The 18,096-nt window shown below is 50.9% G+C and overlaps 1 protein-coding gene and 1 non-coding gene across 6 annotated transcripts in view; both read right to left on the bottom strand.

The window, feature by feature from the left end:
- Positions 1 to 1,128: 1,128 nt before the first annotated feature.
- Positions 1,129 to 18,096, bottom strand: part of LOC107264275 (unconventional myosin-IXb) — a 27,596-nt gene continuing 10,628 nt past the window's right edge. Inside the window, exons 2-18 of one of the 5 annotated variants that reach the window (XM_015732362.2) lie at positions 16,971 to 17,561; positions 6,604 to 6,960; positions 6,125 to 6,489; positions 5,498 to 5,669; positions 5,227 to 5,399; positions 4,995 to 5,154; positions 4,797 to 4,913; positions 4,472 to 4,707; positions 4,178 to 4,367; positions 3,802 to 4,079; positions 3,505 to 3,694; positions 3,225 to 3,396; positions 2,925 to 3,136; positions 2,501 to 2,763; positions 2,134 to 2,403; positions 1,959 to 2,058; positions 1,129 to 1,882 (exon numbers count right to left, since the gene is read on the bottom strand). In XM_015732362.2, coding sequence (XP_015587848.1) covers positions 1,725 to 1,882; positions 1,959 to 2,058; positions 2,134 to 2,403; positions 2,501 to 2,763; positions 2,925 to 3,136; positions 3,225 to 3,396; positions 3,505 to 3,694; positions 3,802 to 4,079; positions 4,178 to 4,367; positions 4,472 to 4,707; positions 4,797 to 4,913; positions 4,995 to 5,154; positions 5,227 to 5,399; positions 5,498 to 5,669; positions 6,125 to 6,489; positions 6,604 to 6,960; positions 16,971 to 17,415 — 3,858 coding nt within the window. In that variant the 5' untranslated portion in view covers positions 17,416 to 17,561 and the 3' untranslated portion in view covers positions 1,129 to 1,724. Of the gene's footprint in view, positions 1,883 to 1,958; positions 2,059 to 2,133; positions 2,404 to 2,500; positions 2,764 to 2,920; positions 3,137 to 3,220; positions 3,397 to 3,504; positions 3,695 to 3,801; positions 4,080 to 4,177; positions 4,368 to 4,471; positions 4,708 to 4,796; positions 4,914 to 4,994; positions 5,155 to 5,226; positions 5,400 to 5,497; positions 5,670 to 6,124; positions 6,490 to 6,603; positions 6,961 to 9,420; positions 11,185 to 16,970; positions 17,562 to 18,096 lie in introns of those variants that run through there. The other 4 variants (XM_015732365.2, XM_015732366.2, XM_025081507.1 and 1 more) reach the window with 4 other exon arrangements.
- Trnag-ccc lies at positions 15,748 to 15,818 on the bottom strand. The gene has a single exon. It is a non-coding gene; the product is annotated as a tRNA-Gly (tRNA).

Genomic DNA, 18,096 nt, shown 5'->3' with positions numbered 1-18,096 from the left:
CGGTCACCCATCCCTCAGCCCCGGTCCTTCTTCACGAAGACCGACGGGGTGTAATCCTTTATCCGAAATGCGATTCGACAAGGCCGACCTTCCCGAGCTGTCCTCATCAACAGGAACAAAGCGATCGTGCCAACAGATTGAGAAGAAGAATAGATTAGAGCGAATGAAGCAAACGATAGAGAGCAGGTTGACCCGCAGAATAATTTCCCAAGGACCAGCAGCAAATGGCTGCGATGCAGTCTCGTTTCAGCGCTGGACGAGGTATTCCGGTATTTTAATGGGGCAGCTGTGTCGCACGTAAAAATACGGCTAGCGCTGTGGAAATAATAAAAAATCTCCTGAAGCACACAAAGAGGTGCTTTCAATTCTCGAGAAACAATCGAATCTTGCTTCCGACAAGAGCAACGTAGAACGGCCTTCGATTTCTCTTCGCATCCGTCATGTTGGATCGCGGCAGTTCATTGATGCCGAGTGACGCCGAGTGATCTTGCCGTTCGTTCGTTATGCTTGAGGCCACCGAGACACAAGTGGCTCCATCTACTGCGCGCGTCGCGACGCCTTTGATGTGAAGCAACGTCTGACGCTTAGATATTTCCGAGCTTTCCCAATGATGGAGTTCTCCCGAGAACGAACTACTTGGACTATTTCAGTTGACGCGACTAGAGGAATTTGGATGTTTGCCTACAGCACCGGCAACTAGACTTCCTACTGCCAAACGCAACTACATGCAACTTCCTACTTCCGACTTGTACAACTTGTGTTTAGTAGTAGCTACTAACGACAAATATTTAATATTTACCAGGTTCTCGGCTGGCCAAGTGTTCCTCGTATTACGTACGCCGAACTTTACTCAAGTACTAGCTTTGGAAAAGAGTGAATCGACTGAATCCCCAAATTCCCATCCTCCTTCGGCCCTTTCCCACGCATCCCATCATTTCCCTTGGGATATTGAGACGCCTCGTTTTCCTCTTTCCGCCGAAAGAAAAAAGCTCCATTTATTTCGTCTTCTTGCTTCTTATATCGAGCATCTACATTATTTGGAGCTCTATTTGGGTCTAACGTTATATGTATACTGTACACTTTAGGGAGATTGTCTTACGTAATCCTAATTATCTTAACTACAATAGCCACATGTATTTCCTGTTTTTTATTTATATATACATGTAGTATGATTATCAACATCGCATTATTCAGTGATATTATCACCACTGTTCTAAGTGAAGATTTCTCTAGTATTGGCACCAAGAATTCGTGATGATGACGGAATACTGTTATTGGTCAATACCATTCAGGCAATTGTCTAGATTTGAGACTGCATGACGCGAGTCAAATTCAGGGTCACTATCAGGGTAGATAACTTTATCTATTCTCTATAATCTATGAATCAGTAATATCTACACTAGCTCTCCGTTTCACGGCGGTTTGTCCTCACTTCCCTGGGTGCCATCTTGACAAACATACGTACCCCTGTGCAGAGTGGTTGCATTTTTATGACAAGACTAAAAGTATCTCTATTCTATGGAAGACAAAATATTTTTGAGCGTGCTCTATAGAATCTAGGCGAGTAGAATTTGCCTAATCGTCTAACCTAAGGATTTAATCGTACGCGAAACACTTAACGTCTACCTGTCTTTTACTTTCTCAAGAAACTTATGGCAATCGATCGGCAGTAACGAAGAGTCGAACATCGAGCTTCTCGAGGGACTCCGGATAAATAAATAAGTTTACACATTAATATTACAAGGCTTCAGCTCCATGAACTGATACGGTACGTGAAGGGTGGTGTTATTGTGTTCCACGAGAAGATGGCCACGTCGCGGAGACGCTCCTACCACCAGAACAGTCTCACCCTTGAGCAGGACCACTTCCCCCTCACCTTCTTCTGAAAGATTTCGAATATCATTTACTCTGCGAGATCCATTATTCTCTTAGTCTAACGCTCGCTCTCGTTTGATTACCTGGAAAAGGCATCTTCATCAGTCGTGTTTGCGGATAGCCCAATTTGGTGTTCCCTGTTACGGTGTAGGATCTGCTGGGAGGAACTGGAGGCGGTCTCTCCTAGGATATAAATAAAACATACAGACAAGAGAAATGTAAATAAATAATACTTTCAAGTTAGGGAGCTAGTGTTACCAGGTCGAGGCCAAAGAGAGTGCAGGTCTGTTGAATCATTTTCTGATCGGCACACTTCTCAGAGGGATCCGGTGGCGGAGTACCGGCAATCGGCTGAGGTCTGGGTCGTGTCCCACTTCCGGCACCCGAGGTCGCTACGCTTCGTTGAATCGTGCCCACGTTTCCAGAGGCCGGCTGCTGTGGTGGCTTCTTTCCCATACCGGAAGTCACTCCCATAGTTGTTCTCCGGATTGGCCACCTCCTACGGACTCGCCAACCTCTCCACGTTGCCTGTATTCAGGGTACCTTGCTTATTCCCCTCTACATTTCAAGAGCTAAGCCGTTCCGACTCTTATTCGGTAACTATGTGCACGAAGACTCCACGAACCTGTATTGAGGTTGCTGCCCTTCTTCTCATCTCTGACCGCATCTGTTCCAGTTGCTGGCGAATGCCTTCGCTCAGGAAGATGTGTCGTTTACCGAGGGCCCAACTGGTGCTCGCGCCGAATTTCCTCTTCGTCTCTTGAGCATTATGAAGAATGAGCTTAGTGTCCTCGAGTGCTTGTTCCTCGGCCCTACGCAGCTGCTTGAATGGAGCCAACAGCCTATACCTCGAGTTGAACGCTTTGAAACGCATCCTGTGCGGATATCCTGCAGCAGAATTTCAGAAGTACCAATATTTCGTAAGGAATCAATAATGTTCCATCTTTAGAGCCATTCCGACTGGGTTCCGTCTTCATCAAACCTTCAAAACCTATGCAAGTCCTTCTGAAGATTTTAGTGATCGCGAAAATTACGAGAATCGTACCTACCTCCAGCCATTAGATTGACAGTCTCGAGAACTTGAAGCGACCGAATTTGCCGCATCGCAACGCCACGATCGAGATGCACCGGCGTCTCCGTTGCATTGCTTCTGATACATCTGACGAAATGAGGTCGCGCATGCACCAGCGTCCTCAGTAGATTGTCCAATCGCGTGTGGAAGTCTTGCGTTAACGTCGAAATTGGCTCGTCTCCGTTCAGTCTGCAAATAGACATGCCCAATGATCGTGAAGGACTTTCAAAAGAATGAGGATGTCCGACGAAAGGTCGGCTGCAGAAGGTCTACCGACAGGTCCGTATGCGAAGTCGGCGATATCCTAAAGCTCACTCCTCTGGGCACAGTGTCACTCGCATAAAGGGCCTTCAGCTCGCTGCCAAAGAGATGCGTGGCAAATCCAAAGTTGCAAGTGTGCTTGTAGAAGACTGCCACGAGGTCATCAGGAACGACGTCTTTGTTCGTATCTGAGAAAATAAAGGTCAACGGAGAAATTCCGAGAAAACAGTTGCGACAGAGATGAAATTAGGAAGGGCACTCTCTAGGTGCCAGATCAACACCCTGATCAAACGCACCTAGAAAATCAGAAGCGTCGTACGTCACTCTGCCGGCAAAGTGTTGAATTCCAAACGAACGACAGTCGACGCAGCGCGATTCAATCAGCCTTGGATTCTGCTTGTGCTGCAGCTTCACCTTGGCCACGTAGCTCTCAGCAGTTCCGCGGATGGAGGACTCGACGTCCAGCATGCTGAGGAGGCCTGTGCGCTGCGAATCGAAAGAGTCTTTCTGACGTCTGGCTCCCTCGCAGAGAAAGGAGGCAGGAAAGGGGGAGTATCTCAAGTTGTAAGACATCACAAGTCGGGCTTACTTACCAGCGAAGAGATGAGGTCGATACAGGGCACATTATCGACATAGTCGACCTCGACGTCGCAGCGAATTCCTTCGTCGCGGCAGCTCTCGATGGAGCTTTTGAAGATGTGGGTGTTGTAGAAGTGCTGCATCGTCTCGGCGCAGAGGTTGATGCAAAGGTGCTCCAGTTGACTTGGCTTTGGGTCTTCGAAGCCAAACATATCAAGGATCCCGATGAAACCATCGGTCGCGTGTCGCACCGCGTTATTCAGGGCAGTCATGCTCCGCGATCCCGTACCACCTGATTTCAAATTATCTCCACTGAATTGGAATCGTTCGATTGGCAAAATGGGGTGGCCGGCCCTTCACAGAGAATGGACTCTGGAGAATGGAACTCACCGGCAGAGCTACCAATCGTAGAAGCGTGCTGGCTCGTCACCTCGGCCTGATTGTGGACGGACTCATTCGAGTCCGAGGACAGAGTGCCCAGAGTTGAGCCGAGTCTCTTCAGACTGTTGGCTCTTCTGACTATGGTGGCCACTGTGCGACAGTAGAGTGCCTTGGCCAAGGAATCTCTCGTCATATTGGACTGCTCGAGGAGAAGCGGATTGGCTCGTGAGTGACAAAACGCATTGCCGATAACAAATATTGACGTCCCGAAAAATTGGGAAAATGGCTTAAAAGGGTACGTACCATGTTGGCATCGCAAACAGACTTGACCAGCTGACCTCTGGCATTGTGAGTTCTCGAAGTGAGCCCTCGCAAGAGAGCGGGCGGTGGGACTCCGAGAAGGGCTGCCACGGAAGTCAATTCGTTTTCCCCTATGACTCCTACCTCTAGACCGGGCCCATCGGTGAAACCAACGTTTCCCAGTATGAGAACGGCCGCGAGGACTCTGACAACATCGAGGAAGGGAATGCCCAGGACTCCTGCACGGAATAATTATTTTCTTGAATTCTCGTAATATTAGAAAGAATTACAGCTTACGTGACGTGTGGAATTTTAGCCCGTGACTTACCCAGACACGCCTTCCAGGCTTGAAACCTTACCGCGTCTTCGGTCTCGTCCTGCCCCGTGTCCCCATACTGCAGGTATCTCAGGTTCCTGGGATTGTATCCTTCCAGATTCAGTTTCACTGGCAGGTCAAAGGGATCGATTGTTACTCAGACGACAGAACGGACGACGACGGCATATTGAAGTACTGAACGCTATTTACCTCTTTCCTCGTGCGTCAGTCCAGCCAACATTTGGTAAAATATATGATAATTCTTCTCGTCCGGCAGCGGCCTAATTACTCTAGTTTGATCGAGAAAGTAGCAGTGAATCTTCGTCCGGTAAAGAGCGCCGTCGGTCACTTGAACTTCTATAAAGTGTCCCTGGCAACGCAGAGGAGACGTCGTTTGTCAAAGAGAAGAAGATTTCATTTTCATATTTTTAAGGTGACTCACTATTCTAGAGCTCTCGGAATTAGTCGCTGTCTTGGCGGAACCAAGAGATCTCAGAACCGTAAATGCAGCTGCCAGATGCTTGAAAGCGTCCGTTTCCGGTCCACCACCAGCGACGTCGAACAACTGCCTCAGCAACAGCATCGATGCATACGTTTTACCGGAGCCGCTGGTTCCTAGTGTGGTTCATTTAGTATAAGAAAGGCAATGGCCTTTTTCTCCTTGCAACAAAGCGCAGTTCGGAGCTGCTGGAAAGAAATATGAAAATTCTTACCTGAAAGAATGATGGCTTGCGGGTAACCTGTCTCCGATTGCTGGCGCACAGCTTCTTGAACAACCCTATTTAGTTGAGGTGCCAGGGGTACGCTCCTGGTGCTCGTGAGTGTCAGCGGATTCCCCACGTCCGTGTACGGGTTGATGCAAACCAGGATTGGCCCCACATTTGTCTGCAAGTGCCAGTCAATATTCGAATTTCGCACGCAATTAATTGCTGCGTCTTAACTGATAGGGTGCGTGGCGGAAGGTCAAGAGACGAAAGGGTAGCAGGGCATTCTCGGGCAAAATGCCGAAGCAGCCGAAACAGCCGGCGGGGTTCGGCGGGGTTCGGCGGGGAGGTGGGAACGCGCGCGTGTGAATGCAAGATAGCTCGTAGTCCCTTTGCTCTCTTTGCATTCCTACGGAACACGAGGAAAAGCCCGAGGCGCCCGTAACCCGGACTTCTTCAAATTCCGGCCCTTATTAACTTTGCACCCGAATCGCCCTCGCTTTCTCCCTGTGATTCTCATAAGGCAAACGACGCATGTCTGCGTGCATTCAGGAAGCCTTGAGAATCCTTAGACGACGCGTCGCCATCGCCCAGAGGCCCAATCCGCACTCAGTTACCGAAATCACTAGGGCTTACGTGATATTGCTTCGCGCAGAAGCGCGCCTGAAGACATTTCAGGACCGCGTCCTCGGTGAGAGGGCCTGGCAAATGGATGAGGTCGTCCAAGCAGGCGGAATTTGCCGAGGTAACGCTCGCGGAGATGGAGACCGCTCGAGAAGCGGAAGAGGAAACGGATGCGGCTGCTGCGTAGGTTCCTTTGGGTAGACATCTTTGCTGGTGTCCCTGCTGAAGATGCTGCAGTTGCTGGCTCGAAGACTTGGCATTTTTCACATCAGCAATGATGCTAGAAATTGGCGGCGACCTCAGGCACCCGAGCGCGGTGACGCAGGAGACGATCCCGTCGTCGGGGACTCCGCTGTGCCTCTTGCTCGTCTCTAAATCTAAATACAGAAGGCTGTTATTGTATATAAGTGTTCTTATAAGTGGAGCCGAGGAGGTGCCAATGGTGTCGCCATCCGCGTGCATGGAACTTCCGGCTTATATCAGATACTGACCAGATAGCAAGGCACTTGCGCTGGAGTTGTGGGATCCCGTGAGGGCATTCGGGACATGCGTAACGTGCGGATGAACGATTGCGGATGCCGTAAGGGTGTGACCGGAGGGATGTCCGATTCCGTGTCCCGTCGATCCAGGAGGTAACGTACTCCTCGGTGGTACCGCCGGAGCTCCTAAGGAAAGTCCCTTCTCGGAATTCTTGGCTAGAGATCCAGGGGAACCGGCGCTCCCCGTAGTCCCAGCACTTCCCGAAGTAGGCTGGCCCACGTGGAGCCGGTTCCTCAAGGTGACCAGTTCCGTGCTCAGACTTCTCAGCCGCTGCTGCAGATGCACTGCTTCGTTCGACGAGGAAGCATCTGAAAGTCCAGAGTGAGAGAGAAAGATACTGAGAGGGTCACTCTAGGAAGTCTAGCCGGCGTGGCAGGTCGCCGAAGGTGCCTCGCCCTTTTCTCTTACGATCTATTCCGCCATTGTATCTCGGCTTAACGGGACTCGGGAGGAGGCCAAACGGCACTCGGACTGACACGAGAGACGAGCAGTCCGTCAGCACTTGGCTGGACAGTCTCGAGCCTGCTCCAAGATTTCGAAACGCACCGTGCTCTTTCCTTCCCATGACCCATTAAGTTTGACACTACCTGGCTCTAGCATGAACTACCCCGCGCTACCTAGACAGCTACCTAGACAGCTACCTAGACCTGACACGCACTCCTTGGCCGCAGAGGGAGACAGGGAGAGAGGGAGAGTCGGCCGGAGCACCGAAAAGGTACTAGGATTAATATAAGCGTAAATCGAGAGAAGGACGCACAGGTATGGAGACAGGTCCTACTACTTGGGAATTAAGGTAGGCAGGTACCTCAGGACTCAATGCCGCTGCGTAGAAACAGGTTTTTTAACGTTGCTACAGTCTCTTGCGGCTAACTTCTCTCACGGGATTTCGCAGGAGATTTATGAACGAAATTGGCTCTGCCGTGTCAGAAGGATCACCACTTAGCTTGGATGCTCTCTTTCGCACCCACGCGCCGCTGTTTTATAAACAATCGGTAGGAAAAAATAAAATATCGAGTTTAGGTTAATGGGTAAGTATCGAGAAGGACGTTCCTGGCTCGTATTATATCCTTATTCTTATTCTTATTGGCTATCGTCATTTGCAAATCGAGATAGCTATCTCTTATTCTTGCAATTTGTCATTTTATAGTCACTTCCTGCTACAGCTTTCGAAACTTTTATTTTATCATCGATTTCTCTTGATCCTCTGTCAATTCCGAAAATACTTCTTCTTTCAGAGGAGAGTGAAAAGGGCCCCAGCGAAACCAGTCGCGCGAGGGGCCTGCACGACCTCGGGGCCTAATCGGATGCAGAGATGCAGAGATGCAGGTTAATCCTCTTGGCATCTCTTTTATAGCATCTTCACGAGTGGCGCAATGGCTTCTCTACGTCCTCCCCGTACGTGGCTGTAGGGCACAGAGTCCGCTGTAGCAGCGGATGTTGTGGCAAACTATGCGTCGGAGAAAGGACGAGCAGAATCGGAAGGAAAAGAAGAGCAGAGGCAGAAGACCTGGGGAAGGACGAGTCTCCTGCGCAATCGAGTCTTCGAGATTCCGTAGGGCAGCGCAACCTGCAACGGCTAAGAGGAGTGTGGTGCGCTGAAGGACTGCTCGATGCCTGCAGCGATGGATTCTCCCAGCACAGCTCCCACTGTGGCTTTGTGCTCTCTCTCTCTCTCTCTCTCTCTCTCTCTCTCTCTCTCTCTCTCTCTCTCTCTCTCTTTCTCCCCTACCGAGAACGAAGAAAGGGATCGCCACGAGTCAAGAAGTAAATCAGCTCCTCGAGAGGATGTAATTCCGTCGACCGGGACAGTTTACTCAGTGCGGCAGGTGCGTGACACGTGACACGTGACACGTGACACGTGACAGTAGACAGTAGAACGAAAGAACCTGCCGAGGTGTCCTCGATACCGTGAAATCGGTTGGTTTCTCAGGGACACGGGACGGCCACTGGCAGGATAACCTCGGATGGCACCTGAGTACCTCCCCAAAGAGGATGATTGTGCTGGGACGGAGTACACGTTGCCGCCAGGTCACTCGATTCTGAGCCGAGTGAAAGCGCCAAAACTGGAATGACCTTGTATCTTGTCAGTCGATGGGCCGGACGATCGATCTCCATTGGTAGGAAAGTCGAGAAGTGTCGACGGACCGCGGGACCTGCCTGGGACGAGTCCCGACAGGAAGTCCCGGCGGGTAGCAGCATCGGCCAGCTATGGGCAAACTTTTGAAACTCGAGTCAAAGAGCACCTGATATTTCCCAGGATACCAACATAGGGGAATACTAGAAAAAAAAATAAAGACAGCATGACTAATAGCAGCAATATGGCTAAGGCGACTACGGCTATGACTGCGGCAATCCCACGCGTCCCGCTAGAAAGCGTGGGCAACTTTTACACCGGGCACCGCATGCGCTCATAATTTTGATGCGAACCACTGGCACAGCGGGAGTGTGCCCGTGCTTCCAGCCATCCAGCCATCCAGCCACGCTGGCCTCTCGCTATGCTACTCATTGGCACCCACTGGCATCTCAACGCCGTTCCAACATCGACTCCCATCCCCTGGCACCTATACTATTATATCTTGGTCCAGGAAAGATGCGCCGACTTACCAAAGAGAATCGACGCTCAAGAGAAGTACGAAGCTACGCGGGCCAGGCTGCTGGCGGATTCTCACGTTAATACGTCCTTTCGATATTTACAAAGATATTGCAAAAGATTCCAAGGATTCCGAAGATTCCCACCTCTCGTAGAACGCAAAGGAAAGGATATCTACCTTGCAGCTTCTTCTCAGTCTCCCAGAACTTCTGCAGCTCCGTGAAGTATTTGTCCAATATGAAGACTTTTGAGAGGCCTAAAGTGGCCATCTCAAATGCTCGAGACTCCAAATGCTGTGAGGCCGATTGCGCAACCACTCCGTTAATCCGTTAATCCGTTAATCCGTTAATTCAATGACGATCCCGAATTTCGTGTGCGCTCGGCACACTCGTCGCCGCACTCGCACATCCTCCCTTCGAGAATCCTGGCAGCGCGGAATTAGCAGAGCAGGATAGCAGAGCAGCAGGAGGAAAGCGGAGAGACGATTGTAGTCAGGATCAGAGGAATGCCGTACGTGTGTGAGTTCTCCTCGTTTATTTCTTTCTTGTTTCTTCGGCTAGGCGCGTGTGTGCCTCAGCATCCATACGTGCTCCATACATCCACTCTCTATCCGATCTTCCAGTCACGAAAGCATCCTTCCCAACTGACTGCTCTCTGGACCAAGTCCCGACGTCCACCGCCCCCCCCCCTGAATCGAAGAAGCTAGTCCAGTTCAGCAGTATCGACGTAGCCGATGGAAACCTGCATAATCTTGCTTACTCTTTGCTAGCGAGATTCGCTTTTGGCTTTGCTTCGGTTTTACTTGAGTTTATAGCTCCCACCGTGAACACTGCACAGCACAACATTCAAGAGAACAACAAGCGAGACACTGCATTGGTCCTAGGCAGGCGCCTGCTCGAAACGTCGACGAAGGCACGTCCTACGAGCGCAGTCATTTGTTTTTCTATTCTCAAAGAATATTCTCGACTATTCTCGACTATTCTCGACTATTCTCGAGAATGCACAACGCGTCAGGAGTTTCCGAGAGCGGTCTCTGACTCGAAGCAGAAAGTTTGAGCAGCCGCGTTCAACTGGGCGTCATTGTTGGCTGGAACCCACCTCCGAGCTCAGCCCTGTCTCTCTTCTAAGGTCGGTTCGTCGTAACGACTCGACCTGCTAGCTAGCTCGCGATGCACGTGTATCGCCTCGAGGTACTTTCTACGTTAGCGGGAACTCAGTATAGCTTGGCCGGAATCCACGAGTCCGGTGGGGACTCGGGAGGCTGGACTGGACCGCTGCTGGATGCTGTAGAAAAATTGAAGGGGCCCTAGACTCCTCAGCGGCTGAATCGGCCGCAACGGCCGCATCGGCTTGCTGCCTCGAATGTGAACTCTCTCGCTCTCCCACTCTCTTATTGCCAAGAGAGTCTTTTTCCTGAGTTCTCTGAGACTCGCGGAGGCCACCACCTCATTCGGCCTCTTCTTCAGTCTCTCGACGTAGGCCAGCCAATCGAAGAGGCTGATTCAAAGAGAATGAACGCGGGAAGGAGAGAGAAAGAGAGAGACAAGGAGGTGACCAGGAGCATCAAAGTCTCCGCGTGCGAATCTAGCGAGCTCGATGCTTGGACCATCCGTCTGTCCTTCGACCTTCCAAACCTTCATCTAACCAAATCTATAGGGGGACCAAATAGGTCCCACCTCCTCAGGACAATCGGAGGCTGCTCCACTGGCTGACGCTGACTTGTCGCAGGAGACATTCGGTATGAACCGACTTGGGTCGCGTTCAGCGGACTAGGAGAAACTGGATCAATGGCGTCGGCAAGTAGATCTTATCGACCGGCGACGAAGCTAGCCAGTGCTGCGTGAGCTGTTGGCTCTTGGTTACAGAAGACGTTCCAAGATAACGCGAGAGCTGGACCGTTGCGCCGGGAGGCTAAAGAAGGACGAGAGAGGAGGCGAACGAGGAAGAGAGGGAGAAGGCAGAAGCAGCTCGGTGCTCGAATCTCGCGAGTTACCTGAACGTCCTGAAGAGCGTTCCGCCTTATAATTTTGATCTACAGCCGCAAGAGGAATCCAATATGGCCGCTGCGGGCGTCCCCGCGTGTCGTAAGCAAAACAAGCGATGCGTCTCTCTCTTTTTCCATTAGCTGCAAACGTAGCCGCTTCACTCCATCCTTCACCTTTCCTCCTCGCTCTCCTCGTCACGAAGCACCAGCGCCTTCCACCGCCTTCCACCGCCTTCCTCAGTGAGAGCCACTCTGCTTCTAGCCAAGGGAAGAGTCGTCGAGTGGGGAGGAGGAGTCCCCGAGAATCTCCATGAGAGCCCTCCGGGCCCCCTGAAACTCCTGGGACCGAGGACCACCCCCTGACCCCACTTCGCCCAACTTTCCTCTCCTCTGCTACGACGGCCGATTAACTTTATTCTCGAGCGAGCACAAATTTCCATGTTTCTCACTCTCTATTCACTCTTTAAGTCATCATCATCATCCTTGAACGGGTTCTCTCGATTTATCACTAAACATATTTCGAAGTGCGAAGCCCTCGAAATTTACTTTAGTCCGTTGCTCACAATTAACGCTAGAAGGATAACCTGCCAATAAAGCTTTTCCACAGGAGCAGACTACCTGCCAGGTAGATCGACCTCTCGTCGATGACTCTTGCCCTAAGGTAACGCACCAGAAGGAAGGCGGCGTACGAGTCCACCCCCTGACCCACGAGAAAGTAAGGTGTCAATGGGATATCAAGTGTCGGAAGGAATTCGGGCCTGGTGTTTAGTGTCCACGATGTTGACTTTGCGACAGTGCCTAATATTTTGCGGTAGAGAACACTAGCGCGCGGCCGAGCACATTGTTGCTCTCTGAGGATTCCATTGGATTCCATCCGAGCGAAGTGGAGACACTTTAACTTCTGGTCGGTAAGGCAGGCACCGATCTTTAGAACCATAACCGACGGACACCGGAATGCCGGTTATGCCTTCAAATGAAAAAGCGACTGTACCACCGAAGATATCTTACCGATCTCGCGGGCCACGATCGCTTCGAACTTCAAACTCCATTATCCGTCGTGAATAACGTTCTGTCTTTCGCAAGATTCCCTAAAGTCCACAAGTCATTCCCAGAGGCAAAAGTCGTCCCCGTATCACTCGGATGCTGCTATTACTACGAACATAATTTATGTACTATTCACCGTTTCTCGATTGCTGATCTCACAGTAATCAAGCTAATCAGAATTATAGGAACGGAAGAAGAATGATCGATTTCAACACTTTCCCGCGGAGGCGTGTCAAGGTGGTATTAAGGCATCGACCTGTACTTGTGAGAATCCGAAATAGGAAAAACGCAGGATTGGCTTAATTAAATCCCGTGGCGAAAGAATGCACAGAATATGCACTTGTCCGCGACGCAACGATCTGTCGACTTTTATAAAATATTGAAATTTGTAAACTCGATCGAAGATCTAAGAAAGAGAAGCGAACGTGAGTCGATGACAAAAGAGCCGAAAAAAATGGCTGGTCTCGGTCTTTGGTCTTTGCGAGCCAGCAACGAATCAGAAATCGGTAACCAAGGATCGGCAGACAAAAACGCATCGGCCCAATGTCACCAGGTGACGGATGGCCGTCGTACTGCGTCGCGATGCGTCGCACTGAGGCTCGATAACTCGCCAATTCGGACTCCTCTTCCCCCTCCAGCTGTCCGCCGTTCTGATGCTGTCTCCTGAATTCCTGAAGGCCTCGATTCCCAAATTTCCGAAATTCCCAAGCTTCACAAAATTAAGCTAATTTTACAGTTTAACCGAACAAGAGTAAAAACGAGACAAGGAGCGGGCAAAGATTGGCCTGCAAACGTGATTTACTAATATAAAAATGGAGAATTTACGTGAGTCTGGTTTTTTCAACTCTTCATTCTCAGGCCGTTTGCATTAGACTATTATCGAGGATCGTTCCGATGATTCTAATGATTGAGTAAATTGAGTAAATTGAGTAAATTGAGTAAATTGAGTAAATTGAGTAAATTGAGGAAAGATTGTAAATGAGAAATCGTCGTGTAAATGAGGAAGGCCGTCGACGCCGAAGAGGAGGACGAGTCGACTATATTTTCCAGTTATCTCTGCAGTTATTCGATGGACCCCAAAGAAAGAGATCGAACTTTCGGTTTTTGTCCGACTACGGGATGCCCTGATTGGTCGGTCCAGCTCCGGGGACATCTCCTCCCTGACGAATTCCTTTATCTCGCCTCCTCTTCGATTCTTCCTTTTCCTCTCCCTTCACTCTTCTCATTCTTTCTCTCTGATGCAGACATTGTGCCGCCCGTGTGGATATGATTGGCTGCACTGAGCTCCTCGTTAGCGTAGCCAGCTAACGACTCGACCCGTCGGCTGCGCTAACAACTTAAACTAGAACATCGAGCATAGAGCACAGAGCCCGAACGATGACATCGAGAATGCGCGAGAACGTTGAACTGCGCGATGCGTGAGAGACGCAGCCGATGGGGAAGGCAACAGGATTAAAGAAGGGAGATTCCTCTACAGTGCGCATAGGCCCCTCGAGAAACAAAACTTCATCGCGCGTCTTCTCCTTCGTATGGAGGATTATCAGGCGACTCTCTGCTTATTTTCGGCTCCTTGGCTTTTCATCGTCTAATTGACCGGACAATTATATCGATTCGTTCGGCTAAGCACTCTCCCCGTTGACGTCGAATGATGGATCGTTCGAAGTCATCGGCAGCAGCCTTCGACGCGTCACTTGCCACTTGCCACTTGCCACTTGCCACTTGCCACACGCGTCGGCGGCCTCTGCTGTCAACACATTTCCGTCCTCCTCCATACCGGAACCGAGTTCGCACGCAACGCGAAGATTCGACGAGGAACGAGACAAAAGTCGCGAGGTCGGGTTCCTTTTGCGCGCTAGCCGGGGAGGCAAGGGGGGATCGCAGGAAATGATCCAATAACAGGAACTATTAATTAATGACATTGACTCCTACGGCCAATAGGCCAATACCGATCTAGCAGGAGATCGAACGAAGCAGAAGGCATTCTGCCTTCGCCTCCAAGGATTCAGGCTTGTGATTTACATTGATCCGACTGAGCCGACCGGCAGTGCGTCGCTCGCCGCTCGCCGCTTGCCCAACCCCCTCCGACTCCTTGACTCTGAGCTCTCCCGATGTAGCTTCAGGTTGGCTTCAGGTTGGCTTCGGGTTGGCCCTGATCTCAAATTAGACGGGTCCTGTGTGCTCGGCAATAGAGAAACACCCCATTCCCGCGATGACACTCCCCAACCCTTCGCATTTAATTAAATTCCTGGGAGAACCTTTAGAAGCTTTTTTGCGAGACTTGGGCGCCTACGCACACTCGTCCTCGCACACTAATTGACGGACGAATTAATTAGCGGGAGTGATCGATCGAGTGTCGTCATTTTCTCGCTTACTTATTTTAGGACTCGCACGGCCGTCAACCTTCCGTCCTAAACGCGGTTAGACGAGACATCCGGTAGTTTCTCGTTTGCTCGGCTACTCGCGCGCTCTCTCCCCAGCCAAGGACGACCTGAGCCTCGCTCTGCTCCAATTCGAGTGCCGACGAGGACGAGGACGAAGCCCAGGAGGACTTGATTCGCGTCCGTGTTTCCCTTTTTCGAAATCTCAAGCAGTTTTCAAATGAGCCGGATAATCGCAGGTTCCGGGTGTCAGCTCCAACTATGCAATTGTTTATTTCGAGCAATGATACTTTGCATGAAAAATGCAGGCGCGATATGCAAATGTATGGAAAGCACAGTGACAGATATCTCAGCGTGCTCGGGTGCTCGGGTGCCCGGGTGCCCGGGTGGCTGATTGTGAGGTTAGCAGGGTTCGTATGCCCTCCTGCATAGTTATTCGTAGCAACCCTCTCCCAGCGCCCCACCCCCGCGCCCCTTCAAAATAAGAGAGAGAATGAAGGTGCGAGTGAACGAGTGAGCAGAAGAGTGAAGAGACGAGTCGTAGTTGCAGTTCGAGTCGTAGTTCTGGTTGTAGCGCGCTGCGCCTACCGGACAACACCTACGGCCGCTCGGCGCTACTCGGCTAGCTGCCCGCCTAACGCCTGGCGATAACTCACGAGCGAGCTATAATTATCATACTGTGTAATTGTTAATGATTGCACCATTGTTGCCATGACTCGCAGTAATTAATGCAGTGCCAAACCAGCCGCAGAATCCCGTCTCACGCGATGCGACAATTGATTAGGAAACTCGAAGGAAGTGGGATGTTCCCCAATATGCTTAATCGCCAAGAATCCCTCGACTGCGGCGGCCTGATATTCCGGCTGTAACAGTCGGCAGACTCTGGATCCTCTAATTCCTCTATAATTCTTTCTCTCTGATCACGCGAACCCAACCCTCCTCTCCTCCGCTATCTTGCAATCGCAATCCTTGTGACCTTATAATTTTTCGTAAGTGCGGGGCACGTCGATTGCCTTCTTTCCTCCATGTAAAAGCACAGTGAAGTTGCAGCGGTGCACAAGGAAAAGGGAGAAGGAAAAGGCAAAAGCAGCGACTCGCGTGGACCGCCCGGGAATCGAACCCGGGTCACAAGACTGGGAATCTTGCACGATACCCCTACACCAGCGGTGCTCTTACGTAATCACCAACGTTCGAGCTTCACGATCCCTTGTGATTCGACAAAGTAGATGACTTTAATGAACCAAGTAATTATCTAGACATCTGGGCATCTGGGCATCTGGGCATCTGGGCATCTGGGCATCTGGGCATGTCGACTGAATGTCAATCGATGATACACGTTCACTTGCACGTCGTCCCAGATCGATCGATTGACATTAGAGCAGCAAATTACTGAGAGTTTCGAAAAAAGCAAAGAATCGGATGATTGAATATCAAAGATGGAAGGAAGGAAGGAAGAAATGATAAATTATGGAAGCAACAGCTGAACGCGCAACGTCCGCTTCATTTTGCACGATATAGTTAACGATCAGCAGTGAAGCCTATGAGCTCTGTGAAGCCGGTGAAGCCCGTGAAAGTTGCGAGGCGGTTCCGGCTTTTTTGCTGGCTGGCGGCCATTAGTAACGGCTCGCGGTCATTAGGAATCCCCCTCGATTTCCCTTGGGTTATAATTGCTATCGTCGGCCCTGTTTCTCAAATGCAACTCAGGTCAAGGCTGCTGGATATACTAATTACCAAAGAAAACTGACAAACGACAACAACTGTTTTATAGGAAATCTATTCGACCTTGACCTTCCGCGTAGGCATCATGCGTGGACCAGCCAGACATTTCCTTGCGTGAACTTAGTTCCGCTCCGCACTGATTCCGGTAATTAGTAATGACTCGTTGGTAATGAAGCTTCCATTATAGCGTCTAGCGTTGGTTAATTAGGTAGCCCCTTGATTTATTATGATTCGAGATAGCCCCACATGCCCCGGCAATCCTCAGGGATACAAACTTGCTCCCAACAAAAAGCCGATTCATAGCTCGATCCCTCCATCCCTCGATCCTTCGATTCCAATACTTGGCACCAGATGATGCTTCAAACCGATACTGGCATCCGGTACGTTGCTACCTATCTAGCTAAAGAGTGGCCCCCTCGCCCCTTTCTCGAAGTTCCCTGATCCACCTTGCGACGAACTCATTCCCCGCATTCCCCTCTTGCCCCTCTTGCCCCTCTTGCCCCACTTTCCCGTTGTCGCTCTGATTCCTCTAGTTAGATCCACGAGTTTCAAAAGCTTGACATTCAAAGAACGAACGTTTCTACTAAGAGAGTGAGTACTTACGTCCGGTGTCTCTGGAGGAGAGTCGCTGAAGAAGCCACGTTTGCAGAGCAAGTCTCTCTCGATGTCGACAGAAAAATTCCGGTCGAATTCCGTGTCGTTTGAGGAAGTCGTCGCATTTTCGAAAAGTCGTCAGGGCTCTAGCAGCCTCTGCCTCTATGTCGATCTCAAGGTCGTCAGCGTCGTGGTCCAGCTGGTCGACCTCGTAGTCGCAGTTGTCGGAATGTACGTTGTCACTGCAGTCAGTCTGGAAGAAGCTGCGTCTCGAAGACTCTTCCCGCTCCTCGTACGTTTCATCGGGCAGAAGCATTCCCATTGTTGGCACTCTTGTCTTTCTTTTCGAACTCGCTCGTGCGGCGGCGCACCTGATCGTGCTGAGCGTCCTGAGCCGATCCTTCCCCTGGCAATGAGTTCCGGACTGACAATCGGGAGTCCGTCCACAGCACATATTAGTGAGGGACGTTCCTCAGAGGGATGAACCGACGGATGAACGAGGGATGAACGAGGGATGAACGAGGGATGAACGCGCGCGCGCCCTCGAATCCTCGCTGGCCGTCCAGGCGACACTCGCGATGCACTCGGCAGGAGGTCTTCCTTTGCGGGGAAAATTCAAGTAGTCAGACGTAATCAGAAGTAACCGAAAGTAAGCAGAAGTAGCTATAAGAACTGCCTGCGGATTTTGGCAGCGCGTTGCTGTGCGGCGAGGAACAGCGAAATGCACGTCTTTAAGGTCAACGCAGGCGTTTTGTAGTCAAGTAGAAGCAAGCCTGTGATTAGGGCCTGAACGCCTTAGGGCCCTATAAACGCCCACTAGGCCCAACGAGAGGGGCCCGCAGTCAGACTTCGGGAAGAGTCTCGGTGCATTGCAGTACGTGGCAGTGAGTTGCGCGTGGGAACTCGTGCGGTCGTCTATCGTCTCTCTCAAAGCTTCGAGGAGTTCCTCGAGATACGTGTGAGGCGATAGTCGACTGCAGCCGATCGGTCGGATGCTTTTTTTCAAAAGTAGACCCCAAATTTCGAAAAGTTTCCAGGGACCCGGAGGTGGGGTAATTGCGTCTCGTTCTTCGATATTTTTTTCCCTTTGAGAGTGGGAGGTGTCCTCCGCCCCCCCCCCCCCCCCCCCCCCCCC

Source organism: Cephus cinctus, unplaced genomic scaffold, assembly GCF_000341935.2.
Source record: "Cephus cinctus unplaced genomic scaffold, Ccin1 Ccin1_scaffold0168, whole genome shotgun sequence".
Lineage (NCBI taxonomy): Eukaryota > Metazoa > Arthropoda > Insecta > Hymenoptera > Cephidae > Cephus > Cephus cinctus.
The sequence above is the reverse complement of the archived record's forward strand: the minus strand, read 5'-3'. Positions and strand labels throughout refer to the sequence as shown.